The sequence below is a fragment of the Myotis myotis genome, unplaced genomic scaffold, assembly GCF_014108235.1.
Source record: "Myotis myotis isolate mMyoMyo1 unplaced genomic scaffold, mMyoMyo1.p scaffold_m19_p_4, whole genome shotgun sequence".
NCBI classification, from domain to species: Eukaryota; Metazoa; Chordata; class Mammalia; order Chiroptera; family Vespertilionidae; genus Myotis; species Myotis myotis.
In genome coordinates, this window is record NW_023416346.1 from 42,185,258 (window position 1) to 42,203,730 (window position 18,473).

General features: G+C 45.6%; 1 protein-coding gene across 3 annotated transcripts in view; it reads right to left on the minus strand.

Annotated features, from left to right (window-relative positions):
• Window positions 1–4,241, minus strand: part of LONRF3 (LON peptidase N-terminal domain and ring finger 3) — a 40,234-nt gene extending 35,993 nt beyond the window's left edge. For all 3 annotated transcript variants that reach the window (XM_036304528.1, XM_036304527.1, XM_036304529.1), the window contains exons 1-2: window positions 3,262–4,241; window positions 564–682 (exon numbers count right to left, since the gene is read on the minus strand). In XM_036304528.1, coding sequence (XP_036160421.1) covers window positions 564–682; window positions 3,262–4,075 — 933 coding nt within the window. In that variant the 5' untranslated portion in view covers window positions 4,076–4,241. The remainder of the gene's footprint in view (window positions 1–563; window positions 683–3,261) is intronic.
• Between the last annotated feature and the right edge of the window lie 14,232 nt (window positions 4,242–18,473).

The window sequence follows — 18,473 nt, forward strand, 5'->3', positions numbered from 1 at the left end:
TGACTGACTATATTCAAGACTCGGAATGGCACAACCAGCCAGCAATGCTTGTCTTACCCTCCTCTTTCTGTTGTGCCTGAAAAATAATGGTGATAATGATAGCAAACACTTATGCTATGTGCCAGGCATTGTTCTAAGCATCTTACATGTCTTACCTTATGTAATTCCTACGACAAACCCTGTTAAGTAGGAACTTTGAATATCCCCATTTTATAGATAAGAATATAAAGCACAGGGAGGCTAAGTAAATTTGTCCAAAGTCACACAGATGATAAAAGTAGAAGAGCTGGGACATAAACTCAGGTAATCAGGCTCTCAAGTCTATGTTCTGGAGTCACAGAGCCCAGGCTGCTATGCAGGTCATCAATGGAGGATCAAATTGGGGAAGAATCCAGTCCCTTAAAGACCCCTAAGTAACCCTTTGTCAAAGGACCCGCTCCTTTGCAAAGCCTTCTCCCAGGTCTGCTTGAGCTCTAGTGCCCCATACCCCCAAGGGCGGCAGCCCTTCTGGCCAATTCCTTCTATAGCATACCCCCTTCCCATGCTTCCCATCCGACACTCACCTTAAAGCCCATTGGGCGGAGCTTACATGCTATTTCTGCATCATGCAGTGCATCCTCATGAGACTCCAAGGTGAAATAAATTTGTGACCGGTTGCTATAAAGTAAATGGTCATTTGGTGCTGCCAAAATGAGAAAAAAAGCAAACCCTCATTAATGGCCCCCAGCAGAAACAAGTAAATCCTGTATGAGGATGGATCTTGAGCAGATGGAAAGTTTTCTAAGACTTTTCCCCTGGGGACCCAAAGGGTCACGCTCAATTTCTAGCCATAATGTTGTCCTGCCAACGACACTCCCCTGCAGCCACTGTGGGTCTGAGATATGCCAGCTGTAAAGAAGGGATTTTTGCCCCTCTCTTAAGCAGATCCTTAGAGGACCTGTGGTGTCAGGGGTGTTTCAGTGACTTTGACATGGAGAAAACTCTGGCACCCTGCTTCGTAGCTATATGGGGCTAGCAACTGACAGCCTAGCTTCTGACTGAGGTATCACCCACAAGGAAAGAGGCCAGGAAGTGGGGAGTGGGAGCTGGCCATATGTGACCTCCATCGCGGCCACCAGGAAGACAAGCTCAAGTTAGTCTTCTGGTAGCAACAGCAACAGCAACATCTGTCTAGAAACTCAGAACATATGAAGTTTCTCTAAGAAAATGGAAATGTATTTGCAAGGCTCCTTCCTCACATTATAGATGGCCAAATGTGAATGAACCTGGACAAGGCTTCTGAGAATAAATTGAGATTGGTTGTCACCAACACTCTGAATCACTAGATGTCAGGGCTGGGCAGGCCTTTAGAAATCATCTGGTTCAACCAACCCATTCTTCAGATGAGGAAAATCAAGCCCAGAGAGGTGAAGGGATCTTCTGAAAGTCACACAGCTAGCTAGTCAGGCTTGTTAACTGTCGAAACCTTGCATCTGGAGTGAGGGGCAGGTTTCTTTTTTTCTGAAGGGCGGTACAGTATTTAGAACAATGAGGAAGAGAGCGTGGCCATCTTTTGGTACAAAGATATTCTTTGTTGGAGAGGCCCCTTTCCTCCTAGAAGGGTGAAGTGGTCTTGACATTTTCACCCTGACTGCTCTGACCGCGTAAGGAAAAACTTCGGGGGAAACTGGCCCTCCTGGCATGCACGGAAGGAACGGAACCTTCCTTGGAGATCTGGGCTGAAGTGGCCTGCACCTGTTGCCTTCATATTGCCCTGCTCTTCCCCAGGGAACAGGCTTTGTTGGTTTTTCCCTCAGGGATGTGCTAAGGGTTTGTGTGGGTGCCCATTACTTGCTCTTAAGACATTAGCAAACAGTTTAAAGAAATCTTCTCTGTTCTTTCTTTTCTGCAGCACATGCCAGCCCAGTGGCAGCTCGGTGTTTGTGTGAGCACAGGGTGTGTGTGTGGAGGGAGTCCCCATCTCCCTCAGGTGCCAGTCTTTCCCAATCCACCCTAGTTCCTCCCCTATTCCCAATACCTGTTGCCAGTTCTGGTTTAGGCTCCACACAGGGAGACTCCAGCCCAGCCCCTCCTCCACCCATCGAGTCCCAGAGTCCGGTCTGCCCAGCCCTGCTGCCTCTTTCCTCCCCTCACGCTTCGCCAGACTCCGTGCCCCATCAGCAGAGCTCCTGGCAGCGTGCCCCAACTGGGCAACAGCAGCCAGTGGCTCAGAGGCCAGTTCCTGGGTTCAGGTGAGGGGAGAAGAGGGTTGGGGAAGACTCTCCCTGCGGGAACTCCGGAGCCCTAGTAGGGCCACAGGCATGGGGCTGCCCACCTTGTCCTTGAACCCACAAAGCCCACCCATCCGTCTCCAGGCAGCAAGAGAGAGCGGAACAGAGGCGTGTCCCCTTCTCAGCTAGCCCACAGCCCCCGGAATCCCTGAGCAGTTTCCAGGCCAGGACGCAGGCGGCAGGCTGGAAAGGGGGGGGGGGGGCATCTATTTCAGACGCGGATCCTGTGATAGGAAGCGGTGACAATGAGTCACAGGGCAGCGGGGCACGAGCGCTCTTCTTCCCCCCCCCCAACCCCCCCATGCTCGCGGGACGGTTTCCGAGGCGAGCGTGGCCCACTTTGGTTACCTCAGCCGTTACACAATCCCGCCCGCCCGCGCGAAGGAGGGGCCGCCCGGCCCGGGCTGCTCGCGGCCCTTATGCAACCAGTGCTCTCCTGACCTAATTCCACGCCGGACCCAGCCCACCCGGAGCCGCGGCCCCGGAAGGGACACCTCCCGGCCTCAAGGGCGGCCCGGGCTGGCGGGACAGCAGACACAGGTGCCTAGAGAGCACCTGGGGCTGGCGGAGACCCAGCAGAGCCTGTGTGAGGGTGGGAAGGGTGCGAAGTTCCCCTCCTGGCGGGGAAGGTGCAGGCAGGTGTAAGCGGGAGCCCAGGCGTGCGGAGACAGAGGGAGACGGAGAGAAAGAGAAACTGAGTCGATGACACTGAGGAACAAACGGAGTGACAAAGGTGCGAAAGTCAGACAAAAGGAGAGACAGAGAGTGTGCCACAAACAGAAACGGAGATGCCAGAAACACAAGCTAACAGGAGACACAGAAAAAGACAAAGAGCAACACGGAGAGGCAGAGACACAGAGAAAGAAAGAGAAATTGGCAGGGGCAGAGGAAAAGTCCAAGAGTGAACTCCGGAAACCCCTCCCCCACTCCGGTCCCGGTCAATCCCCCACCTCCCGGCGGGCTCCCCGTCAGGAGATCCCCGTGGGCTCACCTAGTTTAACCGCTTCGTTGTACTTGAGTAGTGCCGCCTCCACCTGGCGCTCGCGGTACAGCCGGTTGCCCTCGTGCCGGAGTTGCGACGCCCGAGCTCGAGCAGGGAACAACTTGCCGAGGAGACCGCTGAGCACCACATTGACCCGCAGCGGCGGCGGCGGCGGCGCCTGCTGCCCAGCCCGCCGGGCTCCGCGCGCCCGCCCGGTGGCCGCCATCAACGTGGAGAGCTTGACCCCGCACAACGCACAGCGCCTGTCGGCTGCCCGCCCGCGTTCCAGGCACACTTTACAAAAGGTGTGGCCGCACGACAAGGACACGGGGTCCCACAGAAACCCATGACACTTCCGGCACTTGAAGCCATCCCATAACTCGGTGGCCTCGGCGGCGGTGGCCACCCCTGCCTCTTCCGCCCCCACCACACAGCTCGCTGCGCTGCCCCCGACCGTGGGCACTGGCGCCAGTGCCTCTCCTGGCGGGATGTTCTCAGCCAGGCAGCGCACCAGCTGCTGCAGTTGCTCTGCCACCAGCTGCTGCCGCTCCGACAGCTGTCGGTATACCTCGAGGGCTTCCCGGAGGCGCCCCCCGGACGCCAGGGCGTCTGCCTGTGTGAGCAGGACTTTACACTCCGTCGTCGAGGCCGGAGGAGGCTGCTCCGGCTCCCGCGTCGGTAGAGGTGCGAGACCTTCTGTAGCCGCCTCCGGGTGGCCCGAATCTACACGGGTCACTGATGCCGCCGGCTCCGCCAGCTCTAAGTTGTTGCTCGCGAGCTCAGCGGGCAAGCTCGGCATCTGTTCAGCCTGAAATGAATCCATTAAAGGAAGGACAAACTCAGGAAGAGGCGTCTAGGGGCCGGGGACCCAGAGCAGGGAGCAGCGGCTTGAGGTAATTGGGGCTGCCACTGCGGTCGCGAGGCGGCACACCGGTCCCTGCCGCTCCTCAGAGAGCTCCATGCCGGCCGCCTCGCGCCGCCTAATAACTGTCTTGTCTCAGCAAAGCGTTATATAAAACGTCACCACGTGACGCGCCGCCACGCTGCTCATTGGCCGGCGGCAGGGAAATTGTTACAAAACCAGACAGTTTTGTAACAGTGTTGCGCTTGGGTTTTTTGGCTTAGTTTTTCTTGGCTTCTTTTTGAGGTTGTTTGTGTTTACACTGTCTTATTTCCCCCTGGCAATGTGGTTCCTTTTCGGATGAGGGGGGGAGGAAAAAGAAACAGTGTTTGCTCTCGGGCTCTTCACTCCAAACTACGCTATCCCACCCTCAAACCTGTCAGCAAACCGATCCGTTCGCTAGCGGCCCTCTCCCCACCCTCCTCAACCCCCCGCGGCCCTCTCCTCACACTCCCTAACCCCCAGGGAAGGCCGGTACCTCGAGGAGCATAGTCCGCTAGGTCTTTTGGGACGCCCAGTCTCGTCCTTCTAGGGTTGACCACTGCTGTCTGCAAAGAGAAACGGGTTAGAGGGGGTCTCGGGGAAGACCCTCACCCCGGTTCCGGCCCCCTGCCCGCCTTCTCCGGAAAGTCCTACAAAAGTAGTGAATACAGGTATCTGAGGGTGTTTGGTATCCAGTTCTAGAAGCGTCAGGGAACGCGGGTGGTGTAAAAGTTCTGTGGCTCTAGCTGAGCTGTGGGGGAAGCGTCAAGATGTGCTCACCAGCTCGAGCCGGGGGGATTGGCGCCTCGCGTGCGCAGGCTCTTCATCTCTTCCTCCCCCAACGCCGGAATCTGGAGAAGTACTTCGACAGCAGGGGGGCCACCCGCCGGATGGGCGAGGCCACGAGGACTCCGCCTGCGGGGGTCAGCGGGCACTCTGGGGGGCGAGGGAGCACGGCGGGCGAAGGACCCGAGAGCATTACTCCAGAGAAAGTCTTCTAATCCTGATGTACTCCAGAGGCCGGCCAAGCTGCCTCGGGTTTCACCACTCCAGAACCCTGAGTTCAGACATCCTCGCGTCACAGTGGGGGCTTGTGCGTGAGACGGTAGGGTTGGCTTATGGTGGCTAGGGACCCTCAACGGTGCCCGGATTAGGATTACGTACAGGAGGTCAGTGTAAACCGCCCACACTGACTCCTTCCAACCCCCACACTTAAGACAGGAACCACAGGCACAAATATGCGGGCAATGCTTAGAGACCTAAAGGAATAATACACTTCCACCAACGTCACGCTGAGCAGAGGAGGGGGGCGGGATCTGGGCTTACCCCTGGCTCCTTGGGCCTCCAGATCTGCGGGCTCTAGACAGTGCCTGAAGCAGTGCCCAGGGCATAGCGCTGCCCCTGGGGCCTGAGGACCTACACTTGGCTCCTGCTGCGGTCACTTCTTAGCCAAGTAGCCTTGAGCAAGTGACCTAATTTCTGGGAGCCATCATTTGGGCTTCCGAACCAACACCAGCGAAGGTCTTAGTTGGGATCAAGTCATGTTTCAGAGCTGGGGACCACAGCCTCTATCTGGGCTCTTTGTTGTTTAGGTCGTTAATCCCTCCTTGAGTCAACACCATGGTCACAGAGAGCAGGCCCTGTGCAGCCAAGGGGAAAGAGACCAAGAAAATAAATAGAGGAACTCAGGATGTAGCCAGGAAGGCATAGGCACACATAGGAAAACTTGGGTTGCAGCCATATTTTTTTTCATAACCTTGGAACCCTAGGAAAGCCTCCGTTTCTCCTAATTTCCAAGGTTCCCTCCAGCCCTAGCCTTGAGTGGCTTCTATCTTAAGACCAGATTTAATGATTCAAGCTCAGCTACTTAAGTGCAAAAGACTAGGCTACACGTTGTGGTCAGGGCTTGGACAGGGGGTGAAGTCTGCAGTAGTGTTGGATAGATGGCTGTCAGGCCTGAGATAGATTTTGAAGGTAAGGAAGTCTTAGGATTTGCCAAGAAGTGGAAGAGATGGCTATGTCAGGCAGTAGGGGAGAAGCTGGGGCTCCTGGTGGCTTGCTGTCTAAAGTGAGCTCCCTTTACCCTTCAGTTTCCCCTGCTGTTGAGTGGGGTGTCTTAGTCCATTCAGGCTGCTGTAACAAAATACCATAGACTGGATGGATTGTGAAATACAGAAATTTATTTCTAGAGGCTGGGGAGTCCAAGATCACGGCTCTTGCAGATTCAGTGTCTGGTCTGACCCTGTTTCCTGGTTCATAAGCGGCTCTTTTTTTATATAACCTCACATGGCAGAAAGGGGCAAGTGATCTCTCTGAGGTCTCTTTTATAAGGACACAGATGTCATTTGTGAGGGAGCCCTCATAACCTAATCACTTCCCAAAAGTCCCATCTCCAAATATTATCACACTAGGGGTTAGCTTTAAACGTATGAATTTGGGAGGGACACATTCGGTCTAATGCAGGGGTGGGCAAACTTTTTTACTCGAGGGCCACAATGGGTTCTTAAACTGGACCGGAGGGCCGGAACAAAAGCATGGATGGAGTGTTTGTGTGAACTAATATAAATTCAAAGTAAACATCATTACATAAAAGGGTACGGTCTTTTTTTTTTTTTTTTTTTTTTTTTTTTTAGTTTTATTCATTTCAAACTGGCCGGATCCGGCCCGCGGGCCGTAGTTTGCCCACAGCTGGTCTAATGTGTGCCTCTTCTGGCATCTGCATGGAGGGACAGTCTGTGGTACAGGTAAAGAGATTTTTATGAAAGGGCCATGAGATGGATAATAATGAAAATCTCTTAATTCAAGAACTTTATCCATTTAACAGATTTTTAAAAAGAGATGTTGGTTACCCAAAATTGTCTTCCAGATGCATATCTGGGATGTACCTTCCTCCCTGGATCATCTTGACAAGTATGCATCCTTGGAAAACAAGTATGTTTTCCCTCCCTTGCTGATGAGGGGTGGAAAGGCAAGGAGAAGGCAAACATGTGTAGAGATTCTCTCATCAGGTAGCCCCTCCAGCATCTGCATGTGCCTAAGGCTGACCATGAATTTGGTCAGGAATGTTAGTAGATACCAGTGTGATGTAGGGTGAGCTGTGCAAAAGGAAGCATCATCTACTAACTAAACAGATTTCATGAGAGTTTTACATTGTATTTTCAAATCAGGACTGCTTGGAAGACAACATGGAATGACTTTCTATTGAATACTGGAAAACATTACCACTGTGGTTTTCTTTCCTTCTTTATTTAAAATAAACAAACATTACACTGATATACATTTGTAGACTAACTTACAAGTCTCACAGTGAAAACTTTCTCCCCTCTGCCCTTACTAATTGGAACACCCTAGAACAGTGGTTCTCAACCTTCCTAATGCCGCGACCCTTTAATACAGTTCCTCATGTTGTGGTGACCCCCAACCATAAAATTATTTTTGTTGCTACTTCATAACTGTAATGTTGCTTCTGCTATGAATCGTAATGTAAATATCTGATATGCAGGATGTATTTCCATTGTTACAAATTGAACATTATTAAAGCATAGTGATTAATCACAAAAACAATATGTAATTATATATGTGTTTTCCGATGGTCTTAGGCGACCCCTGTGAAAGGGTCGTTCAACCCCCAAAGGGGTTGCGACCCACAGGTTGAGAACCGCTGCCCTAGAAGGAGGGGAAAGGAGAGATTGACGACGCCTTGTCAGGTGGCAAATAATTCCTTTTGGAGGGCCTGGTTCTTCAAACCTCCATTTATTTTCCTAAGGTTAACCAGGAAAAACAGCAAGTTGATCTTCAACTCCTTTCTAATTGACTGCAGTAAGTGACTGGGCTGAGGATCATCTCTGGTGCCCAGAGGAGACCTGAGCAAGCAGGGTTTGACCCTAGCTCCTCTTACCAGGGCAACCTTATATCCACCTGCTTCACTGAAGATAGGCTTTCCCTTCATTAAACTAAAATGTTTGAAAACCATGGCAGTTAGCACCTATTTTTATGTATTTGTAGAGCATCTTCTATGTGTCAGGTACTGTTCTAGGTATTGGAGATGTATCAAAGCAGCACTTGAAGCCCAGGTTCTCCCTTACATATGGTAGCACATTTTTCCCCACACATTTACGTCCCCACTTCAGGGAGACTAGAAGTTCCATGAGGGCAAGGACTAGTGTCTTGTGTCTTTCATCTCCTTCTCAGGAGACAATACTTGAACAGACTGTACTGAATATGGCAGTGAATGGGAGTGTTCAGAGGGACAAGAGGAATCCCAGGTGGAATGTCATACCTTTGCCCTGTGTCATTCACAGAGGAGAGAGTGGGCATGCATATAATTAAGGGTTGACAGTCCTATGCTTGGGAAGAGCTGCTAAACAGCTCTGGAATGGAAAAATCTAGTCAAAGCCAGGGGCCTGGGATGAGGAGTGAGTAACACCCCCCACCCCTACACATGCACACATGCTAGGCATGGAAGCTTGGCCAAAGCATTTATTTTCTCTTGTGTTTCTCACTTTATATACTGGGGGTGAGCCATCAATTAGGCAGTCCTTACAGGGGGAAAATAATTCACTGTGGACATTAAAAGCAATGACATGAAAAAGGCTACCTATCTAGAGAAGCCCAAACTCAGAGCTAAAAGAAACTTTACAGATCAACCCTGGTTTCACAAATGAGGGAACTGACAGCAAGAGAAGGCAAGTGGCCCTAGCTGGTGTGGCTCACTGGATAGAGCGTTGGCCTGCAGACCAAAGGGTCCCAGGTTCGATTCCAGTCAAGGGCATGTACCTAGGTTGCAGGCTCCTCCCTGGCCCGGGCTCTCGTCAGGAGACAACCAATCAATGTGTTTCTCTCACATCGATGTTTCTCTCTGTCTTTCCCTCTCTCTTCCACTCTCTCTAAAAAATGGAAAAATATCCTTGGGTGAGGATTAACAAAAAGAAACAAACAAAAAATAAATAAGTAAAGGTGATTAAATGTTAAAAAAGAGAGAGAGAAGGCAAGTGATTTGCTGCAGGTCACAAGGGGAGTTTATGACACAGCCAGAAGTGAAAGCTAAGGCTCCTGTCTCTTTCTTTAAAGTGCTTTCCATGTGATCAGAAAGCTTCCAAAGGACACAGAACACCTCCCCTAATGAGTAAGAAATTAGTCCAGATTTCCTGATACAATATTTGCAAGTCAACAAATATTCATTAAACATATATTATGGGATAATGGAGCTGGCATTTGTGGAGCTAATAAGAGAAGGGTATGTCAAGTTCTGTAAGAATAAACAAGTAATCTTTTCTGTCAAAGAACAGTTTAGGCAGCCGCGATTTTGGACTGCATAAATTGGCAGCCACCATTTTGGCCCCTGTGACTTGCAGCTGCCCTGGGGGCCACCATCTTGAAATGGCAAAGGTCAACCCCTTCCTTTGAATTAGCCAATCACAAAAGACTATGAGCCTGAGCTCCAATCAAGAGTAAGGGACAGCCCTGGCCAGTTTGGCTCAGTGGCTACAGCCTCGGCCTGGGGACTGAAGCGTCCTGGTCTGATTCCCAATTAGGGCACATGCCCAGATTGTACACTGGATCCCCACCATTGGGGGGTGTGCAGGAGGCAGCCAATCCATGATTCTCTCTCATCATTGATGTTTCTCTCTCTCTCTCTCTCTCTCTCTCTCTCTCTCTCTCTCTCTCTCTCTCTCTCTCCCTTCCTCTCTGAAATCAATAAAAATATAATTTAAAATATATATATATATTTTTTTAAAAAGAGTAAGGGACAGGTCACATGCATCAGGATTAAAAAGCCTAGCGGACTGCCTGCTCAGTGCAGACCACATGCTGAGCACCTTTCTGCAAGATTAAAGATATTTGCCTTGCTGCCTGGCTCCTGAGTATGTTTTATGTTCTACCAGGACCCCTGAATTTGGGGGCTCGCCTAATTTCTCTTTTTTTCTTCTTTTTTGGAGGGATTTTTTTCTCTATTGATTAAGGTATTACATATGTGTCCTTATCCCCCCATTACCCCCCCACCCCCCAACTCATGCCCTCACCCCCCTGGTGTCTGTGTCCATGAGTTATGATATGCATGCATACAAGTCCTTTGGTTGATCTTTCCCCCTTACCCCCACCCTCCCCTACCTTCCCTCTGAGGTTTGACGGTCTGATTGATGCTTCTCTGTCTCTGGGTCTGTTTTTGTTCATCAGTTTATGTTGTTCATTATCTTCCACATATGAGTGGGATCATGTGGTATTTGTCCTTCATTGACTGGCTTATTTCACTTAGCATAATGCTCTCCAGTTCCATCCATGCTGTTGCAAATGGTAAAAATTCCTTCTTTTTTACCACAGCATAGTATTCCATTGTGTAGATGTACCACCGTTTTTTAGTCCACTCATCTGCTGATGGGCACTTAAGCTGTTTCCAAATCTTAGCTATGGTGAATTGTGCTGCTGTGAACATATGGGTGCATATACCCTTTCTGATTGGTGTTTCTAGTTTCTTGGGATATATTCCTAGAAATGGGATCACTAGGTCAAATGGGAGTTCCATTTTTAGTTTATTGAGGAAACTCCATACTATTCTCCACAGTGGCTGCACCAGTCTGCATTCCCACCAGCAGTGCACCAAGGTTCCTTTTTCTCCTCATCCTCAACAGTACTTGTTGTTTGTTGATTTGTTGATGATAGCCATTCTGACAGGTGTAAGATGGTACTGTATTGTCGTTTTGATTTGCATCTCCCAGATGATTAGTGACTTTGAGCATGTTTTCATATGTCTCTTGGCCTTCCTTATGTCTTCTTTCGAAAGTATCTATTTAGGTCTGTTGCCCATTTTTTTTTTATTGGGTTGTTTATCCTCCTTTTGTTAAGTTTTATGAGTTCTCTGTAAATGTTGGAGATTAAACCCTTATTGGTGATAACATTGGCTAATATGTTCTCCCGTGCAGTGGGCTTTCTTGTTTTATTGATGGTTTCTTTTGCTGTACAGAAGCTTTTTATTTTGATGTAGTCCCATTTGTTTATTTTCTCTTTAGTTTTCATTGCCCTAGGAGCTGTATCGGTGAAGATAATGCTTCAGGATATGTCTGAGATTTTGTGGCCTGTGGATTCCTTGAATATTTTTATGGTTTCCCGTCTTATGTTTAAGTCCTTTATCCATTTTGAGTTTATTTTTGTGTATGGTGTAAGTTGGTGGTCTAGTTTAATTTTTTGCATGTATCTGTCCAATTTTCCTAACACCATTTATTGAAGAGACTGTCTTGACTCCATTGTATGATCTTGCCTCCTTTGTCAAATATTAATTGAGCATAGTGGTTTGGGTCTACTTCTGGGTTCTCTATTCTATTCCATTGATCTATATGTCTGTTCTTGTGCCAGTACCAGGCTGTTTTGAGAACAGTGGCTTTGTAGTACAGCTTGATATCTGGTATTGAGATCCCACCTACTTTGTTCTTCTTTCTCAGGATTACTGCAGCTATTCGGAGTCTTTTTTTATTCCAGATGAATTTTTGAAGAGTTCATTCTAGGTCTGTGAAATATGCCATTGGTATTTTAATGGGGATTGCATTGAATCTATAGATTGCTTTGGGTAGTATGGACATTTTAATGATGTTGATTCTACCAATCCATGAACACAGTATGTTCTTCCATCTGTTTATGTCTTGCTCTATCTCTTTTTTCAGTGTCCTGTAGTTTTCCAAGTACAGGTCTTTTACCTCCTTAGTTAAGTTTATTCTAGGTATCTTAATTTTTTTGGTGCGATGGTAAATCACCTTATTTCTTACAGTTCTTATTCTCCAGTAGCTAACTGGGGACACAAGAGGCAAAGATTCGAAGGCATTAATTAAAAATAACAGGCAGCATGTGAGAAATGCCAAAATTGGGGAACAGTGAGTCCACAGGAGAGCTGAAAGGAGAGATTGCAATGCTTCCCATCTCGTAGAGAAGGTGCCTTTAACCTAGGTTGGAAAAAATTTAAATAGGAAAATTAAAGACTACCCCGCTTGTCAACTCACAGGGATTCTCTTCACATTGGTGACCATGTGGCTGGGAGAATGGAGGAGTCCAAGTAATCTGGGCTGGTCAAGGCCCAGGAATTTGTATTTTTAAAGGTATCCATGTGATAATGATGTTCTGCCAAGTTTGGGGTTCACTCATGTAAAGGATTATGCAGATTAGATTGGATAAACATACCCCAATCCTCTCTCTAGCTCATCCACAGATTCTCTTGGGGTGGGTATCAATAACTCTTGCCCACATTTTACTGAAGGGAAAACTGATCCAGAGACTTTCAATGATGTGTTCAAGGTCATGGGGACTCTGGTTTCCTGTCAACCAATGGAAACAGAAAGATCAGAAGATAGCATCCCAAGGAAGATTTTTGCTTTATTTCTCTGCAAGACAAGTCAGACCCACTTGGTTAGCCAGAGAATTTGTTGCCCAGAGTACAAAAAAGCAGCAAGTCTCTGGAGCTGCCAGGTGTGTGAAAGAGCCGAGGGTGAGGTTAGTAGCTGGGAGCTCTGAATTCTAACTGCTGTGTGACTCAGCCCAAGCCATTTCCCCTCTCATTTTTGTTTGTCCTAAGCCTATTAATAACGATGCCCAACATCACTGTTGGGATTAGCTACCAGTGATGGAATATGCACAGTGCAATTAGTCCCAGTGTAATTCCTGGGAACAGAAGGGATCCACAGCCATCTGACAACTGTTTTGAGTGAAATATGTGCTGGCTGCCTTCGGAGTAGAAGCACTTTCTTCCCAGTAGGAGAGTGAACTAGAGCCTGAGGCTGTGTCCTGCCCTGTCAGGGGCACTGACCAATGTGGAGGCTCTAGGGATTGTGGCAGAGAGCAGTCCGGTCTTAGGAGGAAAAAGAAATAAAAGACACTTTACTTGAAGAGAAGGCAGAACATTTTCTTTCTTTTTCTTTCTTTTTTTTATTGCCTTAAGTTTTATATATGTCTCCTTCCCCCCACATTGATTCCCCCACCCCCGCACTCACACCCCCAAGGGCAAGCCCTTACCGCCCCAGTGTCTGTGTCCAGTGGTTATGCTAATATGCATGCATACAAGTCATTTGGTTGATCTCTAATCCCTCCCTCCCCTGCCATTTGTCTCTGGATCTATTTTTGTTCATCAGTTTATGTTGATCATTATATCCCACATATGAATGAGATCATGTGATATTTATCTTTCTCCAACTGGCTTATTTCTCTTAGCATAATGCTCTCCAGTTCCATCCATGCTGTTGCAAATGGTAAAAGTTCTTTTCTTTTTACAGCAGCATAGTATTCCATTGTGTAGATGTGCCACGGTTTTTAATCCACTCACCTGCTGATGGGCACTTAGGCTGTTTCCAAATCTTAGGTATTGTAAATTGTGCTGCTATGAACATAGGGGTGCATATATCCTTTCTGATGGGTGTTTCTGGTTTTTTGGGATATATTCCTAGAAGTGAAATCACTGGGTCAAATGGAAGTTCCATTTTTAACTTTTTTATGAAACTCCATACTGTCTTCCACGGTGGCTGCACCAGTCTGCATTCCCACCAATAGTGCAAGAGGGTTTCTTTTTTTCCACATCCTCTCCAGCATTTGTCGTTCATTGATTTGTTGATGATAGCCATTCTGACAGGTGTGAGATGGTACCTCATTGTTGTTTTGATTTGCATCTCTTGGATGATTAGTGACTTTGAGCATGTTTTCTTATGTCTCTCGGCCTTCTGTATGTCCTCTTTCAAAAAGTGTCTATTTAGGTCCTTTGCCCAATTTTTTGATTGGATTGTTTATCTTCCTTTTAAGGAAGTTGTATGAGTTCTCTGTAAATTTTGGAGTTTAAACCCTTATCTGAAATAGCATTGGAATATACGTTCTCCCGTGCAGTGGGTTTTCTTGTTGTTTTGTTGATAGTTTCTTTTGCTGTGCAGAAGCTTTTTATTTTGCTGTAGTCCCATTTGTTCATTTTTCCTTAGTCTCCATTGCCCTAGGAGCTGTGTCTGTAAAGATATTGCTAAGACAAATGTCTGATATTTTGTTGCCTATGGAGTCTTGTAAGATTTTTATGGTTTCCTGTTGTACATTTAAGTCCTTTAGCCATTTTGAGTTTGTTTTTGTGCATGGTATAATTTGGTGATCTAGTGTCATTTTTTTTGCATGTATCTGACCAAATTTCCTAACACCATTTATTGAAGAGACTGTCTTGACTCCATTGTATGATCTTGCCTCCTTTGTCAAATATTAACTGAGCATAATGGCTTGGGTAGATTTCTGGGTTCTCTGTTCTGTTCCATTGGTCTATATGTCTGTTTTTGTGCTAGTACCAGGCAGTTTTCAGAACTGTGGCTTGGTAATATAGCTTGATATCTGGTATTGTGATCCCTCCAACTTTGTTCTTCTTTCTCAGGATTTCTGTGGCTATTCAGGGTCTTTTTTAATTCCAGATGGATTTTTGGAGAACTTGTTCTAGGTCTTTGAAATATGTCGTTGGTATTTTAATGGAGAGTACATTGAATTTGTAGGTTGCTTTAGGTAGAATGGAAATTTTAATGATGTTGATTCTACCAATCCATCAACATGGTATGTTCTTCCATTTGTTTATATCTTCCTCTATCTCTTTTTTCAATGTAAGGCTGCACATTTTCATCAGAGGAAATTATATGAAGACTTTGGCAGGACTGGGAAATAGTTAAAATCTTAGATCTTTAATAAATTGTGATAAAATATACAAAACTTAAAATTTACCACTTTAACCATTTTTAGGTGTACAGTTTAGTGGCATTAAGTACATTCAGATTATTATGCAACCACTACCACCATTCATCTCCAGAACTTTTTATCATCTTGCAAAACTGAAACTCTGTACCCAAACAACACAACTCCCCATTCTCCCCTCCGTCCAGCAGCCAGCAACCACCATTCTACTTTTCCATCTCTATGAATCTCTATGAATTTGACAACTCTAGGTACCTCAAATAAGTATTTGTCTTTTTGCGACTGACTTATTTCACTTAGTATAATGTCCTCGATGTTCATTCAGGTTGTAGCATATGTTAGAATTTCCTCCCTTTAAAAGGCTGAATAATATTCCATCACTATATATATATATATTATATATATATATTATATACTACCTATTAATGAACACTTGGGTTGCTTCCACATTTTGGCTATTGTAAATAATACTGCTATAAACATGATTACAAATAAATCTTCCAGTCCCTGTTTTCACTTCTTTGAGGTATACAGCCAGAGTGGAATTGCTAGAGTATATTGTACTTCTTTTTTTTTTTTTTTTTTTTTTTTTTTTTTTTTTTTTTTTTTTTTGAGGAACTGCTGTACTGTTTTTCCCAGTGGCTACACCATTTTGCCTTTTTTTTTTTTTTTTTTTTTTTTTAATATATTTTATTGATTTTTTACAGAGAGGAAAGGAGAGAGATAGAGAGTTAGAAACATCGATGAGAGAGAAACATCGATCAGCTGCCTCCTGCACATCTCCTACTGGGGATGTGCCCGCAACCCAGGTACATGCCCTTGACCGGAATCGAACCTGGGACCTTTCAGTCCGCAGGGCGACGCTCTATCCACTGAGCCAAACCGGTTTTGGCCCATTTTGCCTTCTTACCAGCAATGCATAAGGGTTCCATTTTCTCCATATCATTGCCAACACTTATTTTCTGTTATTTTCTTTTTATAATTGTCATTCTAATTGGTATGAGGTGGTTCTGATTTGCATATCCCTAATGATTAGTGATGTTGAGCATCTTTTCATGTGCATATTGGCTATTTGTATATCTTCTTTTGGAGAAATGTTTTTCAAGTCCTCTGCTCATTTTAAAAATCAGATTGTTTAGGTTTTTATTGTTGAGTTTTAAGAGTTCTCTATATATGCTGGATATTAATCTCTTATTATATATGTGATTTGCAAATATTTTCTCCCATTATGTGAAGTTACTGTTCACTCTGTTAATAGTGTCTTTATCTGAAGACTTTGGAAGAACTGGGAGATGGTTAGGATCAAGGTTTGGATCTTGAAATTCAAAGTATCTGGATTCAACATCTGGCTATTTAATGTTGGACAAACTACTTAATCTCTTTGATCCTGCCTTAGTTTTTTCATCTGAAAAATGGGGATGATACTTATAATAGGACTAGCTCATAAGATTGCCATGATGATGAGTAAATGAGATCATACCCATAAAATCTTATCACAGAACCTAGCCCAGTTCAAATGCTCAGTAAGTGGCAGTCTTTATTAGTATTGGGCTTAAGAGGGAACCAGAATGATGTAATTGAAAGGTGATGCTAGTTTTCAAATGAGTGAGTATGTAACTGGACAATCAATGGGTCCATGCTGCCTGTCACTACTTGAGCCAATTAATCAGAGACAGGGTTGAATCATATATGAGTGTTTATTCCAATACTACTGGCAGTATGGGAGAGCAGCAGGTCGTCCACAAAAAAAACACACAAAACTGCTCTGCAGCTCCAGCTGCTTATATAGGGTAAGTAGACAAAGATTATCCTATATGGGGAAGTAGGAGGCTGGGGTGGGACTTCATTGTTTGGGCAACAAGATTGTTAATCTTTCCATGAAAGACAGTTCTTGAATGAGAATGGTTCTAAGGTTGACTCCCAGGTCCTGGGGGTGTACAACTCCCAGCCAGGCCAGAATGTCCTTTCTTTAATCAACACAAGGCAATCATGGTTAACAGAGCATGATTAATATTTCCCACAACCATAGCTAGCCCCCAATGTTCTATTTTTGCCCCTAACAAGTAGACCAACAATAATTTTTTACCAACTGGAACACAGTAATATTACATAATACTTAACACTTGTGTAGCAAGTTGCAGTTTACAAAGCATTTAAGCATTCATCATTCATTCAACATGAGTAAGACACAGTCCTGAAAAACTGAGTGGGAGAAACCAACAAGGGAGAAGACAGTTTCAAGCAGGGTGATGAGAGCTAAAAAGACAGAAGCATAGGGTGCTGGAGTGGGCTGGGCACAGAGGAGGGCAGTTCAAACTGCAGGAGAGTTTCCCTGGTGGGTAATATAAACTCAGAATTCTGCAGGATTACAGGGTTAGGGGGAGGAAAGGGAGTGCTGGAAGGGACTGAGGGTTCTAGGTAGAGGAATAAGCTACTGCAAAAGCTGGCGGTAAGAGAGGTTGGCTCACTTGGAAATGGCTACTAGTTTATTATGGCTGGAGTAGTGTGAGATGAGCCTAGAGAGGAAGACAGGTGCCCGACCATGAAGGGTTTTGTAAAGCAAGGTAAGGAGTTTAGATTTTATCCTGAGAGTATTAAGAAGCTACTGAAGGGTTTTAAGCAGATTTGTGATGTGACCTGGTTTATCTTTTAAAAAGATCTCTTTAGCTGCAATGTAAAGAGTGGAATGAAAAGAATGCAGCCTGGGGGAAAGATGAACTAAAAACAGTGAAGACAGAGAGAAGTGGAGGGTTCAAAAGACATTTAGGATAAATAGAGCAGATCTGGGGACTGATTGGATGATCTCAGTTGACTCTCTGGGAATAACTCAGGTATTGGCATCATTCTATCATTTGAGATGAGCAAGGGAGGCTGAAGAAAGTCAAATGATTTGTGAGATCCAGAAGGAATCCAATGGGAGTCTGGCTTTCCACCCTGACATCTTCTGTACATTCCTCCAGAATGTGCTGTTAGATGAATTTCTAGATCTTTATGTGTAAATACCAAGGAACTGAAGTCCTGTTCCAACTACTGCTTTGCAGCATATAATCATTTCAAAGGTACTTTATCTGAGTTTTTAGTTGGTTGTTAATATACTGTGGCTTCGCACCCTTGATCTTCAAGACATTCTTTCTCTTCCGTTCTTCTTGGTGTTTGATGAGTAGCCTGGATGCAAGCCCTTCCATCTCAGGGAGACTCAAATGATGAGTTCAGGTTCAGAAAGAGTCACCCCAAGTCCTAGGTTTGGCCACTAGTTATCAGTGGGATAGAATGAATCTCTTTCTATAAACTATCTGAAAACCCAGATAAATATAACAAATGCATATTCACTCAAATTCAGTAACTTTAGGAATGTCTTTTAAAATAAATATACCTTCATGATCTGTTTGGTAAATTGGGTTTCTGACTCCATAATACATTCATAGATGTTAGGAATTTTCCCTGGAACTCTATTGTTGACTCACTAGGGAGTATGTTCCTGCTCTATAATTGCTGAGTATGATGTTATCAGACTTAAACTGTCAACCAAGATGCATGGGTATGTTTAGTTTTTTTCCTTAGACATTTGTACTGTTAAGACTTGTGGGGGGATTGTAATTCACTGAGTTATAAAACCAGCAGGGAAGGAATAATGAAGGGAGAGAAGGTGAATTTACAG